The sequence below is a fragment of the Manihot esculenta genome, chromosome 9 (assembly GCF_001659605.2).
Source record: "Manihot esculenta cultivar AM560-2 chromosome 9, M.esculenta_v8, whole genome shotgun sequence".
Lineage (NCBI taxonomy): Eukaryota > Viridiplantae > Streptophyta > Magnoliopsida > Malpighiales > Euphorbiaceae > Manihot > Manihot esculenta.
In genome coordinates this window covers 2,727,171-2,750,390 of record NC_035169.2, presented here as the reverse complement: position 1 = coordinate 2,750,390, position 23,220 = coordinate 2,727,171, and the positions used below count along the sequence as shown (strand labels likewise).

At 29.2% G+C, this 23,220-nt stretch overlaps 3 protein-coding genes across 10 annotated transcripts in view; 1 reads left to right on the top strand and 2 right to left on the bottom strand.

The window, feature by feature from the left end:
- The window catches only part of LOC110607249 (putative pentatricopeptide repeat-containing protein At1g12700, mitochondrial), a 41,383-nt gene extending 20,473 nt beyond the window's left edge, over positions 1-20,910 (bottom strand). Inside the window, exons 1-4 of one of the 8 annotated variants that reach the window (XR_006351975.1) lie at positions 18,762-20,910; positions 18,521-18,593; positions 18,292-18,337; positions 18,156-18,171 (exon numbers count right to left, since the gene is read on the bottom strand). Coding sequence is in view for 2 of the 8 variants with exons in the window: in XM_043959758.1 (XP_043815693.1) it covers positions 18,808-20,595 (1,788 nt within the window). In the remaining 6 variants the exon portion in view is untranslated. The other 7 variants (XR_006351980.1, XR_006351976.1, XR_006351977.1 and 4 more) reach the window with 7 other exon arrangements.
- On the bottom strand, positions 4,066-10,821 carry LOC110607260 (pentatricopeptide repeat-containing protein At3g22470, mitochondrial). Its single transcript, XM_043959841.1, is given in 4 exon segments — positions 4,066-4,859; positions 4,926-5,031; positions 7,411-7,533; positions 8,960-10,821. Coding segments are annotated over 4 exon segments (2,679 nt in total). The 5' UTR covers positions 10,616-10,821.
- Positions 14,426-15,445, top strand: LOC110607254 (protein IQ-DOMAIN 12). The gene is made up of 3 exons (XM_021746342.2): positions 14,426-14,507; positions 14,689-14,820; positions 14,906-15,445. The coding sequence occupies exons 1-3, from the start codon at positions 14,496-14,498 to the stop codon at positions 15,404-15,406; spliced, it is 645 nt and encodes a 214-aa protein (XP_021602034.1). The 5' UTR covers positions 14,426-14,495; the 3' UTR covers positions 15,407-15,445.
- Positions 20,911-23,220: the final 2,310 nt, after the last annotated feature.

Genomic DNA, 23,220 nt, shown 5'->3' with positions numbered 1-23,220 from the left:
GACACTACCGGACCACAAGAAAGATCTAAACCAATCAGCAAGTATCTCTAACATGCCCAAAAGCTTTCCAAAAGTCACAAAATCTATATGAAACTCTTTCCCCCACTCCCAACTTTCTAACTTCCTAACTTTTCTTTTAAGAATGAGGAGGCTGAACATAGAATTATACTAAAAACAAACTCATATTCAACCTACTCTTTAATGATGCTTTAAAACACCAAGTTTATCCCATAGTTTCTTCAATTTTGTAAAGTAAACAACAACTCATATAGATTCTTAGCTTATTTCTTTCTTTAATTGGTGTATAAGTTGCCCAAATCTTTCTTTAAAGCAAGTGTCATAGTCATAGACATACTCCAAGTCGAATAATTTACTAAATTTAACGGTGCAGATATGAGAATCCTACTTGGATTATCTGAGTTTTGAAGAGTAGAAGGATTTGAATCATTTTGCAATTGGTTTCCTACCTCTCAATATGTACCCTGTCAGCTCCACCTTCTCTAACAAACCATTTCCCATGGATGCAGTCACAAAAACTTCAAGAATGATGCATTAAGCAAAAAGAAAAATACCATGTACAAACAAGAGCCCAAAGGAGATTTTATTGAGTATATTACAAGGTTTAGAAAGTGGTAAAAACATAAGATGTCTCATTATATACTGCTGAAAAGAGAAAAGAAACAACCAAAACAACTTGCCTAACTTAACTAACATCTCAAACAGTACATCCAATCAACTTGGCACAAAGTAAAGAATCTCAAAGGGAAGAATATATACATACCTTCCACAAGCATTTCTAAAATTCAAATTTTCATGTTAAAGAATTGATTTCATTGGAAAAGATTGTGAACTTTATATTATTAGATGCTAATGCAATGATTTCACTAATTTGATTTGAAGGAAAATAAAAGAAATTAAGGATCTATATATATATATACCCAACTGATGACTAGAAAAAAAAAAGGTGACAAAGAGGATGTTTGCTTTTCCCTCAATTCCCATAACATTTTCTGTTGTCTATAATTTTAGTGACATTTCATCCAACCAACAGCTGTAGAAGTCTAGTGATTCTCTTACCTTGTACTCTGGGACTGTATATACTGCACCCTGCATTTAGTCTAATTGTTAAATCAATTCTCAATTAAAGCACACTGCTTTATAATTATTATTTTCATTATTATTAAAAATATAATAATTAAGCAAAAAAGAATTGCTTATACCTTTATGGTTAGAAAGGCGAAGTTGTAATCATATCATTGCAAGTACCTACAAGAGAAATGATGAAGTACTCATTTCACACCGGGTAATTTTATCTTAAATGCCATTTGTTTTCTGCTGTTCCCTTCATTTCTCATGTTCAGATTCTGCTACATTATTATCTATTTCAGGAGAGGCGAAACACTCATGTACTGGAAGAATCAATAGCCAAGAATGAACCTGATAGACAGAGACACTGGCTGGAAGAATTGGCGAACAAAGATACATTGGCTAGAGAACGGATAGAGAATCTGAAAGCAAGTTCCATTTCTAATCTGTCTTCTAGTGACATATTTGGTTCAACACAAGTGAAAATGAGTTCACGGAAACAAGATAACATAGAAGCATTGAGTTCACCAGTGTCATTTCCAAGAAGATCATTTTGTCGGACACAACGGAGTACTACAGGAGATGACAGTTCTGCACTGAATTCTCCTGTTTTCCCAACTTACATGGCTGCAACAGAATCTGCAAAGGCAAAGGCGAGGTAGATGAGCACACCGAGGCAACGAATAGGAATTCAGGATCATTTTCTCATTGACAGCTTATCATACAAAAGTGGACTTTCTCTTTGGTCTTCTTATAACAGTGAATGGTTCGGAAATAGTAGCGAAGCTGCTCAGCGCGTTCCTGTAAGCGTAAATCGCCATTATTGATAAGATGCCTGGCTTGCTTCTCAACAAAATTAATACCAAGCAGAAGAGTTAATGCTTCTCAAAAGAATTACTTGATCAGTCACTAACAAGACAATGAAGTAACTTCAAGCTGTGGTCATTGGAGAGCACGAATACACAGCGGCTCGAATGATCGTTCTTTGCCTGGAAAATATTTTTGTGGGGGTGAATTGAAAGGTCTAATTTTCTGTTAGATCTATGATGTCCATAATCAATCACTTGATCACTTACATATTATATATTGAATTTCTTTTGAGGGGAGAGAGAGAGATGAGGTTTTGTTTTTGTGTTTATTGCAGAGGGTTGGGTGTGAGAGTTGGGGTTTTTGAGAATGGTGTTATGGAGCCGTGAAAGTTAGAGAGAGCGCTTTATCTCTACCTGTTTACTTCTGAGGGCAAACCTTGTTTCTCTACTAGTGGTTAGTACTGCAGCCTTTCCTGTTCCTTTTAAGTAAGGGATGACTTCCTCGCGTCTTGGATATAGGTTTACTCCCCTTGTCTCTACGGCTGGGGTGAAAATATTGTATTTTTCTATTTTTACTTTTGCAGTTCTAAATTTAGAGCTTCATGGTGAGAGTATTTTAAAGATCAGTCTTGGTTTAGGTCAACTCATAGATGTGATATCACTCTTCTGGCGACTGAAAGGGTTGTAGTTTGCTTGCATGTATTCTTTTTCTTTAGGATGGGTTCAAATTTTCTAGGGAGGTGACATATCATGGTGCTATCAACGCCACTGATATGACTCCAGTCTTTGAATGGTTACAAGAAAGTGAGGCTGCTGTGAGCCCTGCTCTCTCCAACTTATTAAACCTCTAGCACTATAAAAAAAATAAATTTACAAACGGATCACAAAAAAATTAAAATTAAATGGATACAAATAGATTTATAGATGGATAATAAAATTAAATGATACAAACAGATTAATAACTATAATTATCTTTTTAACTGTATATTCTTTATACTTAATTTATCGGTGCAGATACGAGGATCCTACTTAGATTATCTGAGTTTTGAAGAGCAGAAGGATTTGAATCATTTTGCAATTGGTTTCCTACCTCTCAATATGTACCCTGTCAGCCCCACCTTCTCTAACAAACCAATTCCCATGGATGCAGTCACAAAAACTTCAAGAATCATCAAGCAAAAAGAAAAATACCATGTACAAACAAGAGCCCAAAGAAAATTTTATTGAGTTTATTACAAGGTTTAGAAATGGGTAAAAACATAAGATGTCTCATTATATACTGCTGAAAGGAGAAAAGAAACAACCAAAACAACTTTTCTTGCCTAACTTAACTAACATTTCAAACAGTACATCCAATCAACTTGGCACAAAGTAAAGAATCTCAAAGGGAAGAATATATATATATACCTTCCACAAGCATTTCCAAAATTCAAATTTTCATATTAAAAAATTGATTTCATTGGAAAAGATTGTGAACTTCATATTATTAGATGCTAATGCAATCATTTCACTAATTTGACTTGAAGAAAAATAAAAGAAATTAAGGATCTATATATATATATATATATATATACCCAACATGATGACTAGAAAAAAAAAAAAAAGTGACAAAGAGGATGTTCGCTTTTCCCTCAATTCCCATAACATTTTCTGTTGTGTATAATTTTAGTGACATTTCATCCAACTAACAGCTGTAGAAGTCTAGTCATTCTCCTACCTTGTACTATGAGACAGTATATCCTGCACCCTGCATTTATAGTGTAGTCTAATTGTTAAATCAATTCTCAATTAAAGCACACTGATTTATAATCATTATTTTCATTATTATTAAAAATAGAATAATTAAGCAAAAAAGAATTGCTTATACCTTTATTGTTAGAAAGGTGAAGTTGTAATCATATCCTTGCAAGTACCTACAAGAGAAATGATTGCATTTTAAAAGGTCATTGAGCACAAAAATAAAAATAGATAAAGATTCTTAAGCATTGTAGTATGGAACCAATTAGTTTTAGTCCTCAACTCAATTTTAGGACTGAGCTCTCGAGTTAAGGCTGTAGTAGTAGCCAATAAAAAATTGTAAGGAGATGGTGGGTTTACCAGCAACTTGATCATTAGAAATACATGACCTCCATTCATCAACAATCTTATATCAAAGAGATCTAGTCCATGTCTAGTCCATGAGATCATTATTCTGCGATAAATGTACTACCAATTCCATGGTAGCAACATCAGCAGAGAACCCCTTATCAACCATTTTGTTGATTAGTTCTGATGCTTTTGGTAAATCCTCATGCTTGAGAAACCCTTGAATGATGATATTATAACAACAATTATTTGGTAAACATCCTACCTTTTCCATGTCTTTAAATACCTTATAGGCTTCATCCATTAATCCTTATTGGCAGAGTCCTTTCATAATTGCGCTATATACATAAACATCAGGTTGTAAACCATTTTCAAAAAGACTAGAAAACAGTTCCTTGGCATCATTAATCTTGCCAGCTTTGCACATACCATTGATCAGAATGCAATAGGTCACAAGATTAGGCTTTAACTGACTTTCCTCCATTTTTTTCAATAGGGTGAGTGCGTCATCGAGATTCCCCTGACTACACAAGCCATTAATCATAATTGAGAAGGTTACTATATTTGGCTGTTGACCATGAGAGCACATATCCTTAAAGAGCTCCTGTGCAGTTTGGGGCCTCCCTGCTTGAAACATACCCTCTATAAGAGTAGAATAAGTAACAACATCAGGAACTAAACCTTTATGAGACATTTCAACAAAAATATCCTTTGCATCATCTATCATTTTGTACTTACAATATCCATTGATCAAAATGGTGTAGCTAAAAATGTTAGCTATTTCATTGGTCACCATTAGATCAAATAACTTTTTAGCTTTATCCATATGGTTGCACAGACAATATCCATCCATCAATGAACTATAAGTGACAACATTAGGTTACACACCTCTTTGAATCATTATTTTGATTATATTCTCTGCATTTGAAACGAGTCCTTTCTTACAAAGAGTGTCGATCAATATATTGAAGGTAAAAACATTAGGGGATATGTTCCTCCCCACCATTTCTTTCAACAAGGCCAAAGCTTCCCTGAAATGGTCTGAAATGGTCTGAAATGCAAAGACTAGAAAATGATATTGTTTCATTTTCGCAAGGGCAGATAAGAATCTATTAAAATGAACCCTAGAAGGCAGAGGATTCATATGAATTACATGATTGAAGGAAGCAATGGCATCATCAAGGTGGGTAAAAGAAGCAGATTTGAAATTATTTGTCAAGAAGCGTGCATCTTCAAGTGTGGAAGTAGAAGAATGGAAATAATTGGTAAATAAGAATAGGAATGGAGATTGAATGGTACCAATTGCCCCTTGTAGCTGAAGATGGAAGCTCCTGCTCTTCCTCCTCCAAGGCATCTTCATCATCATCGATCTCTCGTCAGTTGTTTTTAGGGATGGATGGGAGATTGGGAATGAGGAAAGGAAATAGAGAATCGGAAAAGGAAGGCTCTCTGCCTGCTGGTAAAGGAAATGCATTACTCGTTGTAATTTTTCATTAAATTTTCATATAAAAATATTATTTAATAACAAATTAAATTTATATAATAATAATTTATTTTTGCTAAAGTGCTATATATATTATTTAATAACAAATTAATTTCCATATAAAAATTAAATTTATATTATTTAATTTTATATAATAAGATAAATAATAAAAAAAATTAAAATCAAAATACCTTACAAAAAATATATATCTTGAGCGTTTAATTTGAGAATTTTTTTTTATTTCCCATTACTTTTCGCTATATATTGTTAATAATTTAATAATCACGCAATTAAAATATAAGGAGTTTTATTCCTATATTAGAATTCTTATTAGTTTACTATAATTTTATAAGTTGAAATTTATTCAAAGTATTGATTAATTATTATATAATATTAGTTTAATTTATTAATATTATTCCTTTATAAATAATGTAGAAGGAGTTTTATTCCTATATTAGAATTCTTATTTTTTTACTATAATTTTATAAGTTGAAATTTATTCAAAGTATTGATTAATTTAATTAATTTAAATAAAAAGAATTCCTTTTTAGTATAATATTAAATTATTGTATATATTTTCATATCACATTATTAGAATTTTATAAAATAAATTGAATTATTTAATTTTTATTAGCGAATAAACGTTAAATAAAATTATTCATTTATTTTCATAATAATAAATGATCTTATATATTTTTTGCAATCCTATTATTTCTCCCCCAGCCTTTATATTTATTTATATTGTTCAAATCCTATTAAAAAGATCCCAACTTTTATCACTGTATTTGTTCAACATTCTTATTAGACTTGCCACTAAAAATAAAATTAATTTACACATGGAAAAATCTGGTTGAAAATTATGCACTTTCATTTGTAATTTAATTTACGATTGAAAATCCATTTATGTAAATTTCATATGTAATATTTTTTAAATGAAAAATAAATTTTTTTATCATATATTCTCTCATTTATAAATAAAATAATTTGATATACAAACCGATAATTCGTTTATAAATTTATTTGTGATGTAAAATAGTCTTTTTATTTATAAATATATTTATGATATAAAGGTCTGATATAAAATTTATTTGTAATTCAAACCGTTTATCTATTTATAAAATTTATTTAAAATTTAAATAATTTATTCATTTATAAATCCATTAACCATACAAAAGGCTAATTCCATTTGTAATTTAAACATGTCCATTTATGGACATTGCTTGCCAAATTATATACGATACAATCCGTTTGTAAATGTAATAAAATATTTATTTATAATTTTATAAATATACTTTTAATTTGTGTAATTTTGTAAGTAAGGATTGTTTATAATTTTATAAGTTTCCAACTAGTAATGGTAGGGTGCATTTAGTCATATATTAAAAAGATTGAGTTTAATTGGCAAAAAATAAAAATATAGGATAAAATTGTAATAAAAATAAAATATAGAGTTTTTTTGCGATTAATTATAAACTTTACTGACGTGGTATGCAATATGGCTAGTGACAAAACATTTCCATTAGTTTTTCAATAGCATAAGTAACGGTTAGTTTTTTAATGACATAAGTAACAGTTAGTTGGGTGTACTTGAAACAATTTTAAAATGTCATAGTTTAATTGAACAAAAATATTTATATATATATATATATATATATGGTATAATTACAATAAAATCAAAAGTATATAATTTTTTTAACGATTAACTCTAAGTTTAAAACTAAATAATTTTAGTTAAATAAATATATATAAAAATTAACTCACAAACTGATAAAAAATAAATTTTTAAATTTTAATGATCCGAATATTTACAAGTTTGAAAAGTGTAATGTAGAGTTGAATTTTAAAAAATTTAAGTTGGCTCATAAAAATATACACAGAAATTTATTTCTGTTACTGCGTTAAACTAAGCCTACTTATCGAGATAATTTACATAACGAGATAATTTACATGAGTTTGTTGCTTCATCTCCTCTAGCACTCTTGCAAGATAAACACAGCTCTTAGACTCATTTACTTGCAATCCTAAAACCTCCTCAACTTTAAGGCCTCTCCAAGCCCACAGACCAAATTCCTAGTCCCATGACAAAACAAAAACAAATCATCTACAAAGCAAAGTGACTCAATGTTGCTTCTTTACACCCCTCACGAAATTTGAACCAGATTTTCAATTGCATTTTCGTTTGCAATTTTTATTTAACCAAATCCAAATAATTACAAATATCACAAACCCAAACTATTAAATGCATAATATAACACAAATCAACCACAAATCTAATGTATTCAATTATAATTAAAAGAAAAGTCTTTTGAACTTAAAATTGAACATAAATAATCTACTACAACCATAAAAAATGTATAATTAAAAGTATATTTTTATAGTAAATGTCAAAATAAATAGTACCCCAAAATGTATACAACAAGTAATCAACAAAAATCCTCAATTTGCTCATCTAATCCATCTTCATCTCAGGCATGCGGGAAAAGACCCGGTGGACTGGTGGAAGAGATACTGCACCATGCTCAAGCTCAGATGTACCTGTTGCAAAAACTCAAATTAATACTTAAACTCAACAAGTAGGTGTTAAAACTTGCACTCAAGGAGTAAGTATTAACTCTAGTTCAAGTTATAAGTATTAACTCAAGGAGCAATAAATAGAAATTATTTTGAGCATAAACTTACTACAAGTAATAAACTAGCAATAAATAGAAACCATTTTGGGAGCATAAACTTATTACAAGTAATGCATGTATATGATAAACTAGTAGGTGTTAAATTCTAATGGACGGAAACAGGCATGAGTAGCTTTGGTAAAATGATACAGAAAGCAGGTGTTAACACCTGCTAGTTCACTGATTTAACACCTGCATTCTTACTAGTAAAAATCAAAATATATGATAAAATCTCCAAGTTATTGTCCTAATGCAGCATGTTTACTGAAAAATGATAGCATTTTAAAAGGTCATTGAGCACAAAAGTAAAATAGATAAAGATTCTTAAGCATTATAGCATGAAATCAATTAGTTTTAGCTCTCAACTCATTTTTAGGACTAAGCTCTTGAATTAAGGCTGTAGTAGCAGCCCAAAAAAAAAATTGTAAGGAAGATGGTGGGTTTACCAGCAACTTGATCATTAGAAATCTATGACCTCCATTCATCAACAATCTTATATCCAAAGAGATCTAGTCCATGTCTGAGTTCAAGCGAAAGGCACACACACATATCATGGTTTCCACAGCAGGTAATTTACAGTGTTAGAAATTTTCGTTTTGTGGAAGAGAATCACAGCTGATTGAAATTAAAAATGAAATTTGAAGTTAGTTAAATTACATATCTACTACATTTCAAGAAGGTAATTACCAAGTTTCTCTCCAAGACACCATTGAATGGTCAAGATATAACTTTAGTTTGCTGATCCCTCATTGCAGAGCTTTAGAAGCCTCAGAACGATTTCGTAGTTTGCTTAGAATGAGATCATTATTCTGCGACAAATGTACTACCAATTCTGTGGTAGCATCATCAGAAGAGAACCCCTTATCAACCATTTCGTTGATTAGTTCTGATGCTTTTGGTAAATTCTCATGCCTGAGAAACCCTTGAATGATGATATTATAAGAAAAATTATTCGGTAAACATCCTCCCTTTTCCATGTCTCTAAAAATCTTATACGCTTCGTCCATTAATCCTTGTTGGCAGAGTCCTTTCATAATTGCATTATATACATAAACATCAGGTTGTAAACCAATTTCAAAAAGACTAGAAAAAAGTTCCTTGGCATCATTAATCTTCCCAACTTTGCACATACCATTGATCAGAATGCAATAGGTCACAAGATCAGGCTTCAACTGACTTTCCTCCATTTCTTTCAATAGGGTAAGTGCTTCATCCAGATTCCCCTGCCTACACAAGCCATTAATCATAATTGAGAAGGTTACTATATTTGGCTGTTGACCATGAGAGCACATATTCCTAAAGAGCTCTTTTGCATTTTGGGGCCTTCCTGCTTGAAACATACCCTTTATAAGAGTATGATAAGTAACAGCATCAGGAACTAAACCTTTATGAGACATTTCAACAAAAATATCCTTTGCATCATCTATCATTTTGCACTTACAATATCCATTGATCAAAATGCTGTAGCTAAATATGTCAGCTATTTCATTGGTCACCATCAGATCAAATAGCTTTCTAGCCTTATCAATTTGCTTGCAAAGACAATATCCATCCATCAATGAATTATAATTGACAGCATTAGGCTCCACACCGCTTTGAATCATTATTTTGATTATAATCTGTGCATTTGAAACCAGTCCTTTCTTACAAAGAGTGTCAATCAATATATTGAAGGTAAAAACATTAGGGGATATGTTCCTCCCCACCATTTCTTTCAACAAGGCCAAAGCTTCCTTGAATTGGTCTGAAATGCAAAGACCATCAATTAAGGAACTGTAGGTGACCACATCAGGCTCTACACCTCTTTGAATCATTACATTGAATGTATTTTGAGCCTCTGAAACCATTCCATCCCTACAAAGAGCATCAATCAATACACTGAAGGTATAAACATCTGGTAATATGTTTTGCTCCACCATTTCATTCATCAAGGCCAAAGCTTGGTTCTTTTGGCCTAATTTGCAAACACCATGAATTAAACTAGTGTAAGTGATGACATTAGGTGAAATGCCCTTATTCCTCATTTGAGAGAAGAGCTCTAAAGCCTCACCAACTAGCTCATCCTTGCAAAGGGCGTCAATGATTGCACTGTATGTCACAACATTTGGCTCACAACCTCTATCAGCCATTCCCTTTAGTAGCCCAATAGCCACATTTGTTTTCCCAAATTTACACAATCCGTTTATTATCACACTGTAGGTACGAACATCAGGTTGATAACCACGTGCAACCATATCATCGAAAAATTCCACTGCTTTGTCGATTTTACTCTCTATACAAAGCCCATTAATTAAGGTAGTAAATGTCACAACGTCAGGCTCCAATCCCAATTTGAGCATCTTACCAAAAACAGAGAAACCAAAATACACAAGATGTAAACGGCAGAAGCAATTAATTAAGATGTTAAGAGAATAAACATCGTGAGAGATTCCTAACAATTCAATTGTTTTGGACATGGAAAGGACAGTGTGGTATTGTTTCATTTTCGCAAGGGCAGATAAGAATCTATTAAATGGAACCCTAGAAGGCAGAGGATGCTTATGAATTACATGATTAAAGGAAGCAATGGCATCATCAATGTGGGTAAAAGAAGCAGATTTGAAGTTATTTGTGAAGAAGCGTGCATCTTCAAGTGTGGAAGTAGAAGAATGGCAATAATTGGTAAATAAGAATAGGAATGGAGATTGAATGGTACCAATTGCCCCTTGTAGCTGAAGATGGAAGCTCCTGCTCTTCCTCCTCCAAGGCATCTTCATCATCATCATCGATCTCTCGTCAGTTGTTTTTAGGGAAGGATCGAAGATTGGGAATGAGGAAAGGAAATAGAGAATCCGGAAAGGAAGGCTCTCTGCCTGCGGGTAAAGGAATGCATTACTAGTTGTTTATATGCAGCACATTTTGTATTTTTTTTTTTATTAATTTTTCATATAAAAATATTATTTAATAACAAATTAAATTAATTATTTTATATTATTATAATATTAAATTATTATAACTGTACCTTATAACAGTGTAGAGCGGGGATGGGTTATGGTTTCTGGGAAGTCGATAGAGAAACCAGTATATTAAAATTTGTAAAAATCTTAATCTTATTATGTTTCAGAAATCTTAATCTTAATGATTGAAATGGAAGTTATAATGGCTGTGCATGCGATAAAACTTCAGAAATTTTGGGTGATGGAAGGTAATTGAGGTTTCTCCAGTTTTTCATTATTTATTTTTTTCATTATTTATTTTTTATGTATTTTTAATTAAAATTTAATTTATAAATAAATTTAATTACAATTGAAAAGATTGAAATAAAATTTTAATAATAAGTTTAAGTTTATAAATATTAAAGGTTAAATTAGAGGGTGAATTTATAAAATTTAAAATTTAATGATTAATTTAAATAACTATAAATGGAATAAAAATTAAAATTAAAATCTATTAACCCAAGTCGAATGCATTAATTTAAAAAAATATTCACTCAATTGTTCATCATTTAGTTATAATATTTAAATAAGCGAATTTCACCTATTATTCTTTAAAATTAAATTACTCGTGTATAAAGAAGCGAATATACTAATTGATCAATAATAACAAGCGAATTATTTCAATCAAATCAATTAGTTTTTTAACATAATGAAATATATTAATTGTTATTTGTATTAACATAATTAAATAATTTCATATTTATTTAGATTAATTAACAATATATTGTTTACCGATTTAATAGACCTCTTAAATTTCTAAAGGAGGTGGTGTTACTCGAAAATAGAAATTAATTGAAAAAAGAAATTGAGATGAATAGAAATTAAAAATAAAATCTCACAACTTAATTAAACCTCAACTTGATTAACCTTCAATTGAATGAAAGAGTTTATCCTCTAAAGGTTATAACAAAATTGCAAAAAATAAAAGAAGGGTAAGGAGCGCTCGGCTGAAGAGAAACTGAAAAGAGGGTGTGGAGAAGAGGAGAATAGATGAGACATCTACTTCTAAACCAGCCTTTATATAGGATTTTCTTAAATAAAAAGATAATTATTCACCATTTAAAAGAAAAAGTAAAATAAAGCTATTACTTTTATGATAATTTTTATCTTAATTTTGATATGATTATATTTGCATTTGAAAACAGTTTTGAATTCTCTATAGTTGGCAAACAAAAAAAAATAGTATAGTCTGTCCATCAGGATTAGGTTATAATTTTGGGTAAAGTTGTACCTTATAATCAGAAAAAGTTCTAAAACAGTGTTTTTTTGTTCATTCTCTCATTTTCGGCTCAAAACCTGTCCAAAATTAAAATTAAGTAAAAATTAATTGCTTATATCAAAATCATACAAAGTGGAATTTAATATGAAAAAATAGTGAATTTTACAACTCATCAAGTATTAAATTGAAATTAAATAAATAAATAAATTTGATTGAAATATAAATTAACATAAAGATTAAATATAGAATTGATATATTGATTTTTTTTTTCACATAATTAGCATTAGACATGAATGTATTTGAGTGATACATTTATAAAATTAAATAAAAATAATTTAATTTATAAATGATATATAATATATTTATAAAATTAAATGGACGCAAATGGATTCGTAAACAAGTATAAAATCCGTTTGTAAAATTTAATGGATACAAACAGACAGAATCTATTAAAACTGATTTCCTTTTACTTAATTTAAAAAAAATGCAGATAGGGTTTCGATCTATAGATACCTTAACTTCATTTAAATTAGATGATAAGTAGGATAAAAAGAATAGTTTAAAACAAAAAAAAAGAAAAGAATAAAATCGTTATTAGAGAAATTGATTTAAAAAGAAAACTTAATGAAGAAAATAATGCAATTAAAATGATGAAATAAATAATCAAATTAAAATTCAGCTGAAAGTAATCAAAATTAAAAGGTTTGCAAAAAGATAGTTATTGGTTATAGTGTTCAAACAAATGAATCTCACCGATTTTTCCTAAATTAATCCACCGATTCTTTCTAAATTAATCCACATAATGCTTAAATTAATTTCTAGTTAATTAATAACTCTATTAAGAGTGTAGATTTAATTAATTAAATGTTGTAAGAAGAGAATAACTCAAATTTGGTCAATAATAGCAAATAAATTATTTAAACCAAATCAATTAATTATTTAACATAAAGAATACGCTAATTGCTACTTATATTAACCCAATTATAACTTACTTGGATTAAATAAGAAAACGTTGTCTTCCTATGAGATTCAATAGCCATTTTGAATTCTAAAAGAGCAACTATGGAGGTGGTATTTCTCAAAAATAGAAATTAATAGAAAATAAAAATAAGACAAACAAAAATTAAGAACATAATCTCACAATTTTAAATGAATCTCAATTTGGTTAACTTTTAACTTAATAAAAGAGTTTAGCCTTTGAAGGTGATAATAAGATTGCAAAAAAATAAAAGAAGAAGAAGAAGAAGAGAAAGAATTTGGCCAAGAAGGGACCGAAAAAGAGAGGAGATGATGAGAAGATATGGTAAATTCTACTTCTAGAGCAATTTTTATATAGGTTTTTTCTAAATAAAAAAATAATTATTCATAATTTAAAAGAAAAAAAGTAAAATAAATCTATTACTCCTATGATTACTTTTATCCTAATCATCATGTGATTATGTTTGTGTCTATCTGAAACAGTAGTAATTTTGGAATCTATTTGTTAGCTTGGGTTATAGCCTTGAGCAAGGCTGTACCTTGCAGTCAGAAAAAAACTCTAAAAAAACAGTTTCTTTTAGTTCTTTTCTTATTTTTAGCTTAAAATCTGTCCAAAATCAAATTTCAATTAAAAATCAATTTTTAACATCAAAATCATAGCAAAATTATGGAATTTAATATGAAAAAAATAGTAAATTTTGCAACTCATCACAAATTGATTTATAAACAGATGTATAATTTATTTATAAAATTAATTTATTTGTAAAAGTTTTATAAATTGACATGGATGGATTTGTAAATAGATGTACACTCAATAGATATTAATATATTCGCTAAGGGAGTATAATCAATTTGTAAAATTAAATGTATACAAATTGCTTTATAAAGAAATGTTTGATCTATTTATAAAATTAAAGGAAACAAACTGATTTTCAAACGAATATATAATCTATTTGAAAAATTAAATCGATACAAACTAATTCACAAATAAACATGTAATCCGTTCATAAAATTAAATGAACACAATGATTTGCAAACGGACGCATAATCTATTTGTAAAATTAAATAAATACAAACTAATTTGCAAATGACTATATAATCCATTTACAAACAATTGTCCGAGTGACGACCATTGACATTTGTAAGGAAGGCGGAAATAAACAATTGTCCAAGTCCAAGGAGTTGGGAGAAATGGACAGTAAGGTAAGGGTAATTATTTTTAAGGCTTTCTTTTCCCTTCTCAAGAAATGTCTGAGAAACGGAGCAAATTGTGAAGAATAAAGCGAAATAACAGCTGAAAGTTAAATGCAATTTAACAAATAATCTAATAAAATAAATGCTCAGCATATGACATATGCTGCTCTTTGTTTTGGTTTCTTGACAGCTCGAATGCAAAAGCCAAAGTTGTTGGGATTACAGCACACTTTCAAAGGAAGACATGGAAAGCCTATGGTTCAAGAAGCAAGAGGCTAGCATCAAAAGGGACCGAATGATGAAGTACTCATTTTCACACCGGGTAATTTTATCTTAAATGCCATTTGTTTTCTGCTGTTCCCTTCATTTCTCATGTTCAGATTCTGCTACATTATTATCTATTTCAGGAGAGGCGAAACACTCATGTACTGGAAGAATCAATAGCCAAGAATGAACCTGATAAACAGAGACACTGGCTGGAAGAATTGGCGAACAAAGATGCATTGGCTAGAGAACGGATAGAGAATCTGAAAGCAAGTGACATATTTGGTACAACACAAGTGAAAATGAGTTCACGGAAACAAGATAACATAGAAGCATTGAGTTCACCAGTGTCATTTCCAAGAAGATCATTTTGTCGGACACAACGGAATACTACAGGAGATGACAGTTCTGCACTGAATTCTCCTGTTTTCCCAACTTACATGGCTGCAACAGAATCTGCAAAGGCAAAGGCAAGGTCGATGAGCACATCGAGGCAACGAATAGGAATTCAGGATCATTTTCTCATTGACAGCTTATCATACAAAAGTGGACTTTCTATTTGGTCTTCTTATAACAGTGAATGGTTCGGAAACAGTAGCGAAGCTGCTCAGCGCGTTCCTATAAGCGTAAATCGCCATTATTGATGAGATGCCTGGCTTGCTTCTCAACAAAATTAATACCAACCAGAAGAGGTAATGCTTCTCAAGAATTACTTGATCATTCACTAACAAGACAATGAAGTAACTTCAAGCTGTGGTCATTGGAGAGCTCGAATAAACAAAGGCTCGAATGATCGTTCTTTGCCTGAAAAATATTTTTGTGGGGGTGAATTGAAAGGTATAATTTTGTGTTAGATCTATGATGTCCATAATCAATCACTTGATCACTTACATATTATATATTGATTTTCTTTTGAGGGGAGAGAGAGAGAGATGAGGTTTTGTTTCTGTGTTTATTGCAGAGGGTTGGGTGTGAGAGTTGGGGTTTTTGAGAATGGTGTTATGGAGCTAAGTAGTTGCAATCAGCAGTGTAATGTTAAATTATATGAACTCGTATATGATGATTTATTTATTAGTTTATTAATATATTCTATTTAATATGTATTGAAAAAAAATAAAATTTACGGATTTTAAAAATCTTCTAATAGTATGAGTTCTTTAATATTTAATATTTAAGGAGTAATATGAGAGAATGGTATGTTAGCGAAAGGCAACCATAGTTTATTTTAACTATATTAAAGTTTTATTTGAAAATAGGTGCAAATATATTTTCATGTGATAGAAAAAAAAATCACTTTAATTAAGGGTATATTTAATATAAAAAAATAGTTATATAAATATACTGTAAGATTCATATAAAATCTTATATATTTATATTTTAAGTTAATGTTAAACCGGTTTAAATAAGAATTGCTATAATATAAAGGCATATTTTTATAATTTGAAATCAAATTTTTGAATATGAGCCGTGAAAGTTAGAGAGAGTGCTTTATTTCTACCTGTTTACTTCCGAGGGCAAACCTTGTTTCTCTACTAGTGGTTAATACTGCAGCCTTTCCCTGTTCCATTTAAGTAAGGGATGGCTTCCTCGAGTCTTGGATATGGGTTTACTCTCCTTGTCTCTATGGCTGGGGTGAAAATATTGTGTTTTTCTATTTTTACTTTTGCAGTTCTAGATTTGGAGCTTCATGGTGAGAGTATTTTAAAGATCAGTCTTGGTTTAGGTCAACTCATAGATGTGATATCACTCTTTCGGCGACTGAGGGGGCTGTGGTTTGCTTGCATGTATTCCTTTTTTAGGATGGGTTCAAATTTTCTAGGGAGGTGACATATCAAGAGATGCTATTAACGTCACTGATATGACTCCAGTCTTCAAATGGTTATAAGAGAGTGAGCTGCTGTGAGCCATGCTCTCTCCAGCTTACAATCGAATCACAAATAAATTTTTATCCATTTGTATAAACATTGTTTGTAATTTTTTTCAAACGAAAAATAATTCATTTATATTATAAATAAATTTACAAATAGAATAATCGTTTATACAAACAAGTTTATATTACAAATGAATTCAAAAACAGAATAACCGTTAATATAAATAAATTTGATATCTGTTTGTATTTTTCATTTGCATATTCTCTATTATTTAAAAATAAAATTTTACATATAAATAGATAATCTATTTGTAAATCCATTTTTATAATACAAACTTTATAAATCCATTTGTGATACATTTCATTAATCTATTTATAAATTTGCTTGTGATTTAAATAACTTATCCATTTATAAATTTACTAATGATACAAACAACTAACTTAAAGTTAATCGAGTTGAGACAACATTTTCAAAGTTTAAACTTGTTATTAAAAAAATTTATAAATTCCAATTCGATTTGTGAATTATTTAATGAACTTAAACTTGATTCAAGTGTGGCTCGTAATGAACTTGTATTCAAACTCGATTATTAATTAGATGTTTAGAAATAGTTTAAAAATAAAATTAAATAAAAATATTTTAAAATTAAAATATTTAAATTTTCTCATCACTCCATATAAAAATATTATAATATAATAAAAATAACGTAGGAAAAACCTCTTTCTATAGAAAAGAACTATTCATCTTATGAGATTAAAATTAAATAGATATAAATAGATTTAAAGACGAGTAATAAAATTAAATGAAACAAAGGATTGATAACTATAATTATCTTTTTAACTATATATTCTTTATACTTAATTTAACGGTGCAGATATGAGAATCCTACTCCGAGTTTTGAAGAGTAGAAGGATCTGAATCATTTTGCAATTAGATGCAGAATCTCAAAAACTTCAAGAATGATGCATCAAGCAAAAAGAAAAATACCATGTACAAACAAGAGCCCAAAGAAAATTTTATTGAGTATATTACAAGGTTTAAAAAGGGGTAAAAACATAAAATCTCACATTATATACTGCTGAAAGGAGAAAAGAAACAACCAAAACAACTTTTCTTGCATAACTTAACTAACATCTCAAACAGTACATCCAATCAACTTGGCACAAAGTAAAGAATCTCAAAGGGAAGAATATATATATACCTTCGACAAGCATTTCTAAAATTCAAATTTTCATGTTAAAAAATTGATTTCATTGGAAAAGATTGTGAACTTCATATTATTAGATGCTAATGCAATGATTTTACTAATTTGACTTGAAGGAAAATAAAAGAAATTAAGGATCTATATATATATATATATACCCAACTTGATGACTAGAAAAAAAAAAAAAAAAAGGTGACAAAGAGGATGTTTGCTTTTCCCTCAATTCCCATAACATTTTCCGTTATCTATAATTTTAGTGACATTTCATCCAACCAACAGGTGTAGAAGTCTACTGATTCTCTTACCTGTACTCTGGGACTGTATATCCTGCACCCTGCATTTATAGTGTAGTCTAATTGTTAAATCAATTCTCAATTAAAGCACACCGGTTTATAATCATTATTTCCATTATTATTAAAAATATAATAATTAAGCAAAAAAGAATTGCTTATACCTTTATTGTTAGGAAGGTGAAGTTGTAATCATATCCTTGCAAGTACCTACAAGAGAAATGATAGCATTTTAAAAGGTCATTCAGCACAAAATAAAAATAGATAAAGATTCTTAAGCATTGTAGTATGGAACCAATTAGTTTTAGTTCTCAACTCAATTTTAGGACTGAGCTCTCGAGTTAAGGCTGTAGCAGCAGCCAAAAAAAATTGTAAAGGAGATGGTGGGTTTACCAGCAACTTGATCATTAGAAATCCATGACCTCCATTCATCAACAATCTTATATCAAAGAGATCAAGTCCATGTCTGAATTCAAGCGAAAGGCACACACATATCATGGTTTCAACCACAGGTCATTTGCAGTGTTAGAAATTTTCATTTTGTGAAAGAGAATCACAGCTGATTGAAATTAAAAATGATATTTGAAGAAGTTAGTTAAATTACATATCTATTATATTTGAAAAAGGTAATTACCAAGTTGCGCTCCAAGACACACTTGAATGGTCAAGATATAACAACTTTAGTTTGCTGATCCCTCATTGCGCACCTTTAAAAGCCTCAGAATGAGATCATTATTCTGCGATAAATGTACTACCAATTCTGTGGTAGCATCATCAGCAGAGAACCCCTTATCAACCATTTCGTTGATTAGTTCTGATGCTTTTGGTAAATCCTCATGCTTGAGAAACCCTTGAATGATGATATTATAACAACAATTATTTGGTAAACATCCTACCTTTTCCATGTCTTTAAATACCTTATACGCTTCATCCATTAATCCTTGTTGGCAGAGTCCTTTCATAATTGCACTATATACATAAACATCAGGTTGTAAACCAATTTCAAAAAGACTAGAAAAAAGTTCCTTGGCATCACTAATCTTCCCAACTTTGCACATACCATTGATCAGACTGCTATAGATCACAAAATTAGGCTTCAACTGACTTTTCTCCATTGCTTTCAATAGTGTGAGTGCCTCATCGAGATTCCCCTGTCTACACAAGCCAGCAATCATAATTGAGAAGGTTACTATATTTGGCTGTTGACCATGAGAGCACATATTCTTAAACAGCTCCTGTGCAGTTTGGGGCCTCCCTGCTTCAAACATACCCTTTATAAGAGTAGAATAAGTAACAGCATTAGGAACTAAACCTTTATGAGACATTTCCACAAAAATATCCTTTGCATCATCTATCATTTTGCACTTACAATATCCATTGATCAAAATGCTGTAGCTAAAAATGTCAGCTATTTCATTGGTCACCATCAGATCAAATACCTTTCTAGCCTTATCAATTCGCTTGCACAGACAATATCCATCCATCAAGGAATTATAAGTGACAACATCAGGTTCCACACCTCTTTGAATCATTATTTTGATTATATTCTCTGCATTTGAAACCAGTCCTTTCTTACAAAGAGTGTCGATCAATATATTGAAGGTAAAAACACTAGGGGATATGTTCCTCCCCACCATTTCTTTCAACAAGGCCAAAGCTTCCTTGAATTGGTCTGAAATGCAAAGACCATCAATTAAGGAATTGTAGGTGACCACATCAGGCTCTACACCTCTTTGAATCATTACATTGAATGTATTTTGAGCCTCTGAAACCATTCCATCCTTACAAAGAGCATCAATCAATACATTGAAGGTATAAACATTTGGTAATATGTTCTGCTGCACCATTTCATTCATCAAGGCCAAAGCTTGGTTCTTTTGGCCTAATTTGCAAACCTTATGAATTAAACTAGTGTAAGTGATGACATCAGGTGAAATGCCCTTATTCCTCATTTGAGAGAAGAGCTCTAAAGCCTCATCAACTAGCTCATCCTTGCAAAGTGCGTCAATGATTGCACTGTATGTCACAACATTTGGCTCACAACCCCTATCAGCCATTCCCTTTAGTAGCCCAATAGCCACATTTGTTTTCCCAAATTTACACATTCCGTTTACTATCACATTGAAAGTACGAACATTAGGTTGATAACCACGTGCAACCATATCATCGAAACATTCCACTGCTTTATCGATTTTACTGTCCATACAAAGCCCATTAATTAATGTATTAAATGTCACAGCGGTAGGCTCCAATCCGAATTTGAACATCTTGCCGAAAACAGAGAAGCCAAAATCCACAAGATGTAAACGGCAGAAGCAATTAATTAAGATGTTAAGAGAATAAACATTGTGAGAGATTCCTAGCAATTCAATTGTTTTAGACATGGAAAGGACAGTATGATATTGCTTCATTTTCACAAGGGCAGAAAAGAATCTATTAAATGGAGCCCTACAAGGCAGAGGATGCATATGAATTACATGATTGAAGGAAGCAATGGCATCATCAAGGTGGGTAAAAGAAGCAGATTTGAAGTTATTTGTCAAGAAGCGTGCATCTTCAAGTGTGGAAGTAGAAGAATGGCAATAATTGGTAAATAAGAATAGGAATGGAGATTGAATGGTACCAATTGCCCCTTGTAGCTGAAGATGGAAGCTCTCCTGCTCTTCCCCCTCCAAGGCATCTTCATCATCATCGATCTCTTGTCAGTTGTTTTTAGGGAAGGATCGAAGATTGGGAATGAGGAAAGGAAATAGTGAATCGGGAAAGGAAGGTAGAGCCTGCTGGTAAAGTGGTAAGGATAACAAAAGGAAATTGGGAATTGTTTATATGCGCCACATTTTGTAATTTTTTTTATTAATTTTTCATATAAAAATATTATTTAATAACAAATTAAATTTATCATTTTATAATAATAATTTTGTAAATATAAATCCAATTAAGTCTCTTCTTTTATTGAAGAGTTAAATAATTTTAATTCAAAATTTTAGATAAATTAAATCTTTATATTATTACTCAAAAGTCAAATAAATCATAATCTAACATAATATTATTTTTTAATAATAAAATTTTTTATATGATAAAACTTTATTTTTATAATTTTAAAAATTATTTATTATATTTATATATTTTTAAAATTTTTTATGATAATTAAAATATTAAATTTTAATATTTTAAATTATAAAAATAATATTTTATTATTAAAAAATAATATTAAGTTAGAATCTATTTAGTCTTTAATAAAATTACATAGTTTAATTAGCTTAAAATTTTAAAAATTTTAAATTAAATTTATTTGATTCTTAATAAAAATATAGAGACTTAATTAAATTTATTTTCATAAAAATAATATTTTATTATAACCGTACCTTATATTTAATTAAATTTATTTGAAAATTAATTAATTTTGTTAACTTTATATTTTTAAATAAAATATTATAAATATAATTGTAGAATATTGATTTTTTATTTTATTAAATAATATTCCTTATTTAATAAATAATTATCAATGTATATTTTTAAAAATATTATTATAGTCTAATTGTATATAATATAGATGAGGAAAAAACAAATATTTAATTTTACTCTAATATAATTAGGAAATTTAAAATGAGTAACTTTATATAATTTTTTGTTATTAATTACTTTATTTTAGTATAATAAAAATTAATTTTTTTTACAAAGCTTAACTCTCATGAGAACTGTTTGGCACATTTTTATTTTGACATTTTATTTGAATAATATTACAATTTTAATTAATATCAGTAAAAAATTAATATATAAAATTATTTCAAAATAATAAAATTTTGAAATGTTAAACTCACTAAATATATTTTGCATTTTAAATTTTATTTATTATTTTATTTTATTATTAATAATATTAACTTAAATTTATAATAATTAAATTATTTCTATACATTTAATATACAGTATATTGTATTATAGGGGTGGAGAGGCCTTCTCTTTTTATATAGGGAAGGAGAATTCTTCATTTCTTATAATTTATCGATATAAGATTAAAATTAAATAAATATAAATAAATTTATAAATAAATAGTAAAATTAAATGATACGAACAGATCGATAACTATAATTATTTTTTTAATTATATATTTTTTATACTTATTTTATATCAATAAAACAATCATATGCATTTCAATAACAGATATCCAAAGTGTTATACAACGTCATGAATAACAGTTTCAACAAAAGGAAAAATACAACATCATGAACGTTTCTTCAATTTTAGCTTCGAAATTCTTAAGAGTTTAAAAGACATCTTATTGTAAAGATAAGAATCAACAACTTTTTAATTTGTATTAATAATGCAGTGATTTTTCCATTAGCAATCTAATAAAAATCCGTTGGTAAGTAAATTAAAAATGAATTACTAACAGATTACGATCCGTTATTAAAAAGTTCGATATTAAATTTTTACCAACGATTTTCAAGTTCATTAGTAAACTAGTGGATTTACTAACAGAATTTTGGCTATTTTTCTAACAAATTTTAAATTATTAACAAATTTTAAATCTATTAGTATAAGAGAAAAATAATTTATTAACAAATCTGAAATTCGTTAGTAAATTATCAACGAATTGCAATTCATTAGTAAATCTATTGGGAGTTTAAATAATTTTTTATTAATTTAATAAGACTTAAAATTATATTATTATTGATACCAAGTTTTTAATTTATATCTAAAAAAGTGAAAATTAAAAAAAGTAAATGATATAAAATGAGAAAATAATAAAAAAGAAAGAAAAAAAAAAGAGAAAAAAAAAGAAAAAAATAAAAATTATGAAAAAGAAGAATGAATGAGAGTTGAGTAAAAAAGATGATCAGAGAAATGAAAAAAAAGTGATCAAATGATTAGAGAAGAAAATAAATAAAGAGAAAATAATAGAGAAAATGTAAATAAAAAGAAAAATGATAGAAGAAAATAATATTAAAAAAACTAATATGAATGAAAAGTATAGAGAAAACAAAGAAGATAAAAGGAAAGGAAAGAAAAAGATGGAAAAGAAAAGGGAGAAAATGAAAGGAAAATTATGAAGAATGAAAAAAATAATAGAAGAGAAAAGAGAATGAGAGGAA

Excerpts from the sequence above, each read along its gene's own strand:
- LOC110607254 (XM_021746342.2), top strand. Across the intron at positions 14,821-14,905 it reads AGTACTCATTTTCACACCGG|GAGAGGCGAAACACTCATGT; the intron begins GTAATTTTATCT and ends TATCTATTTCAG.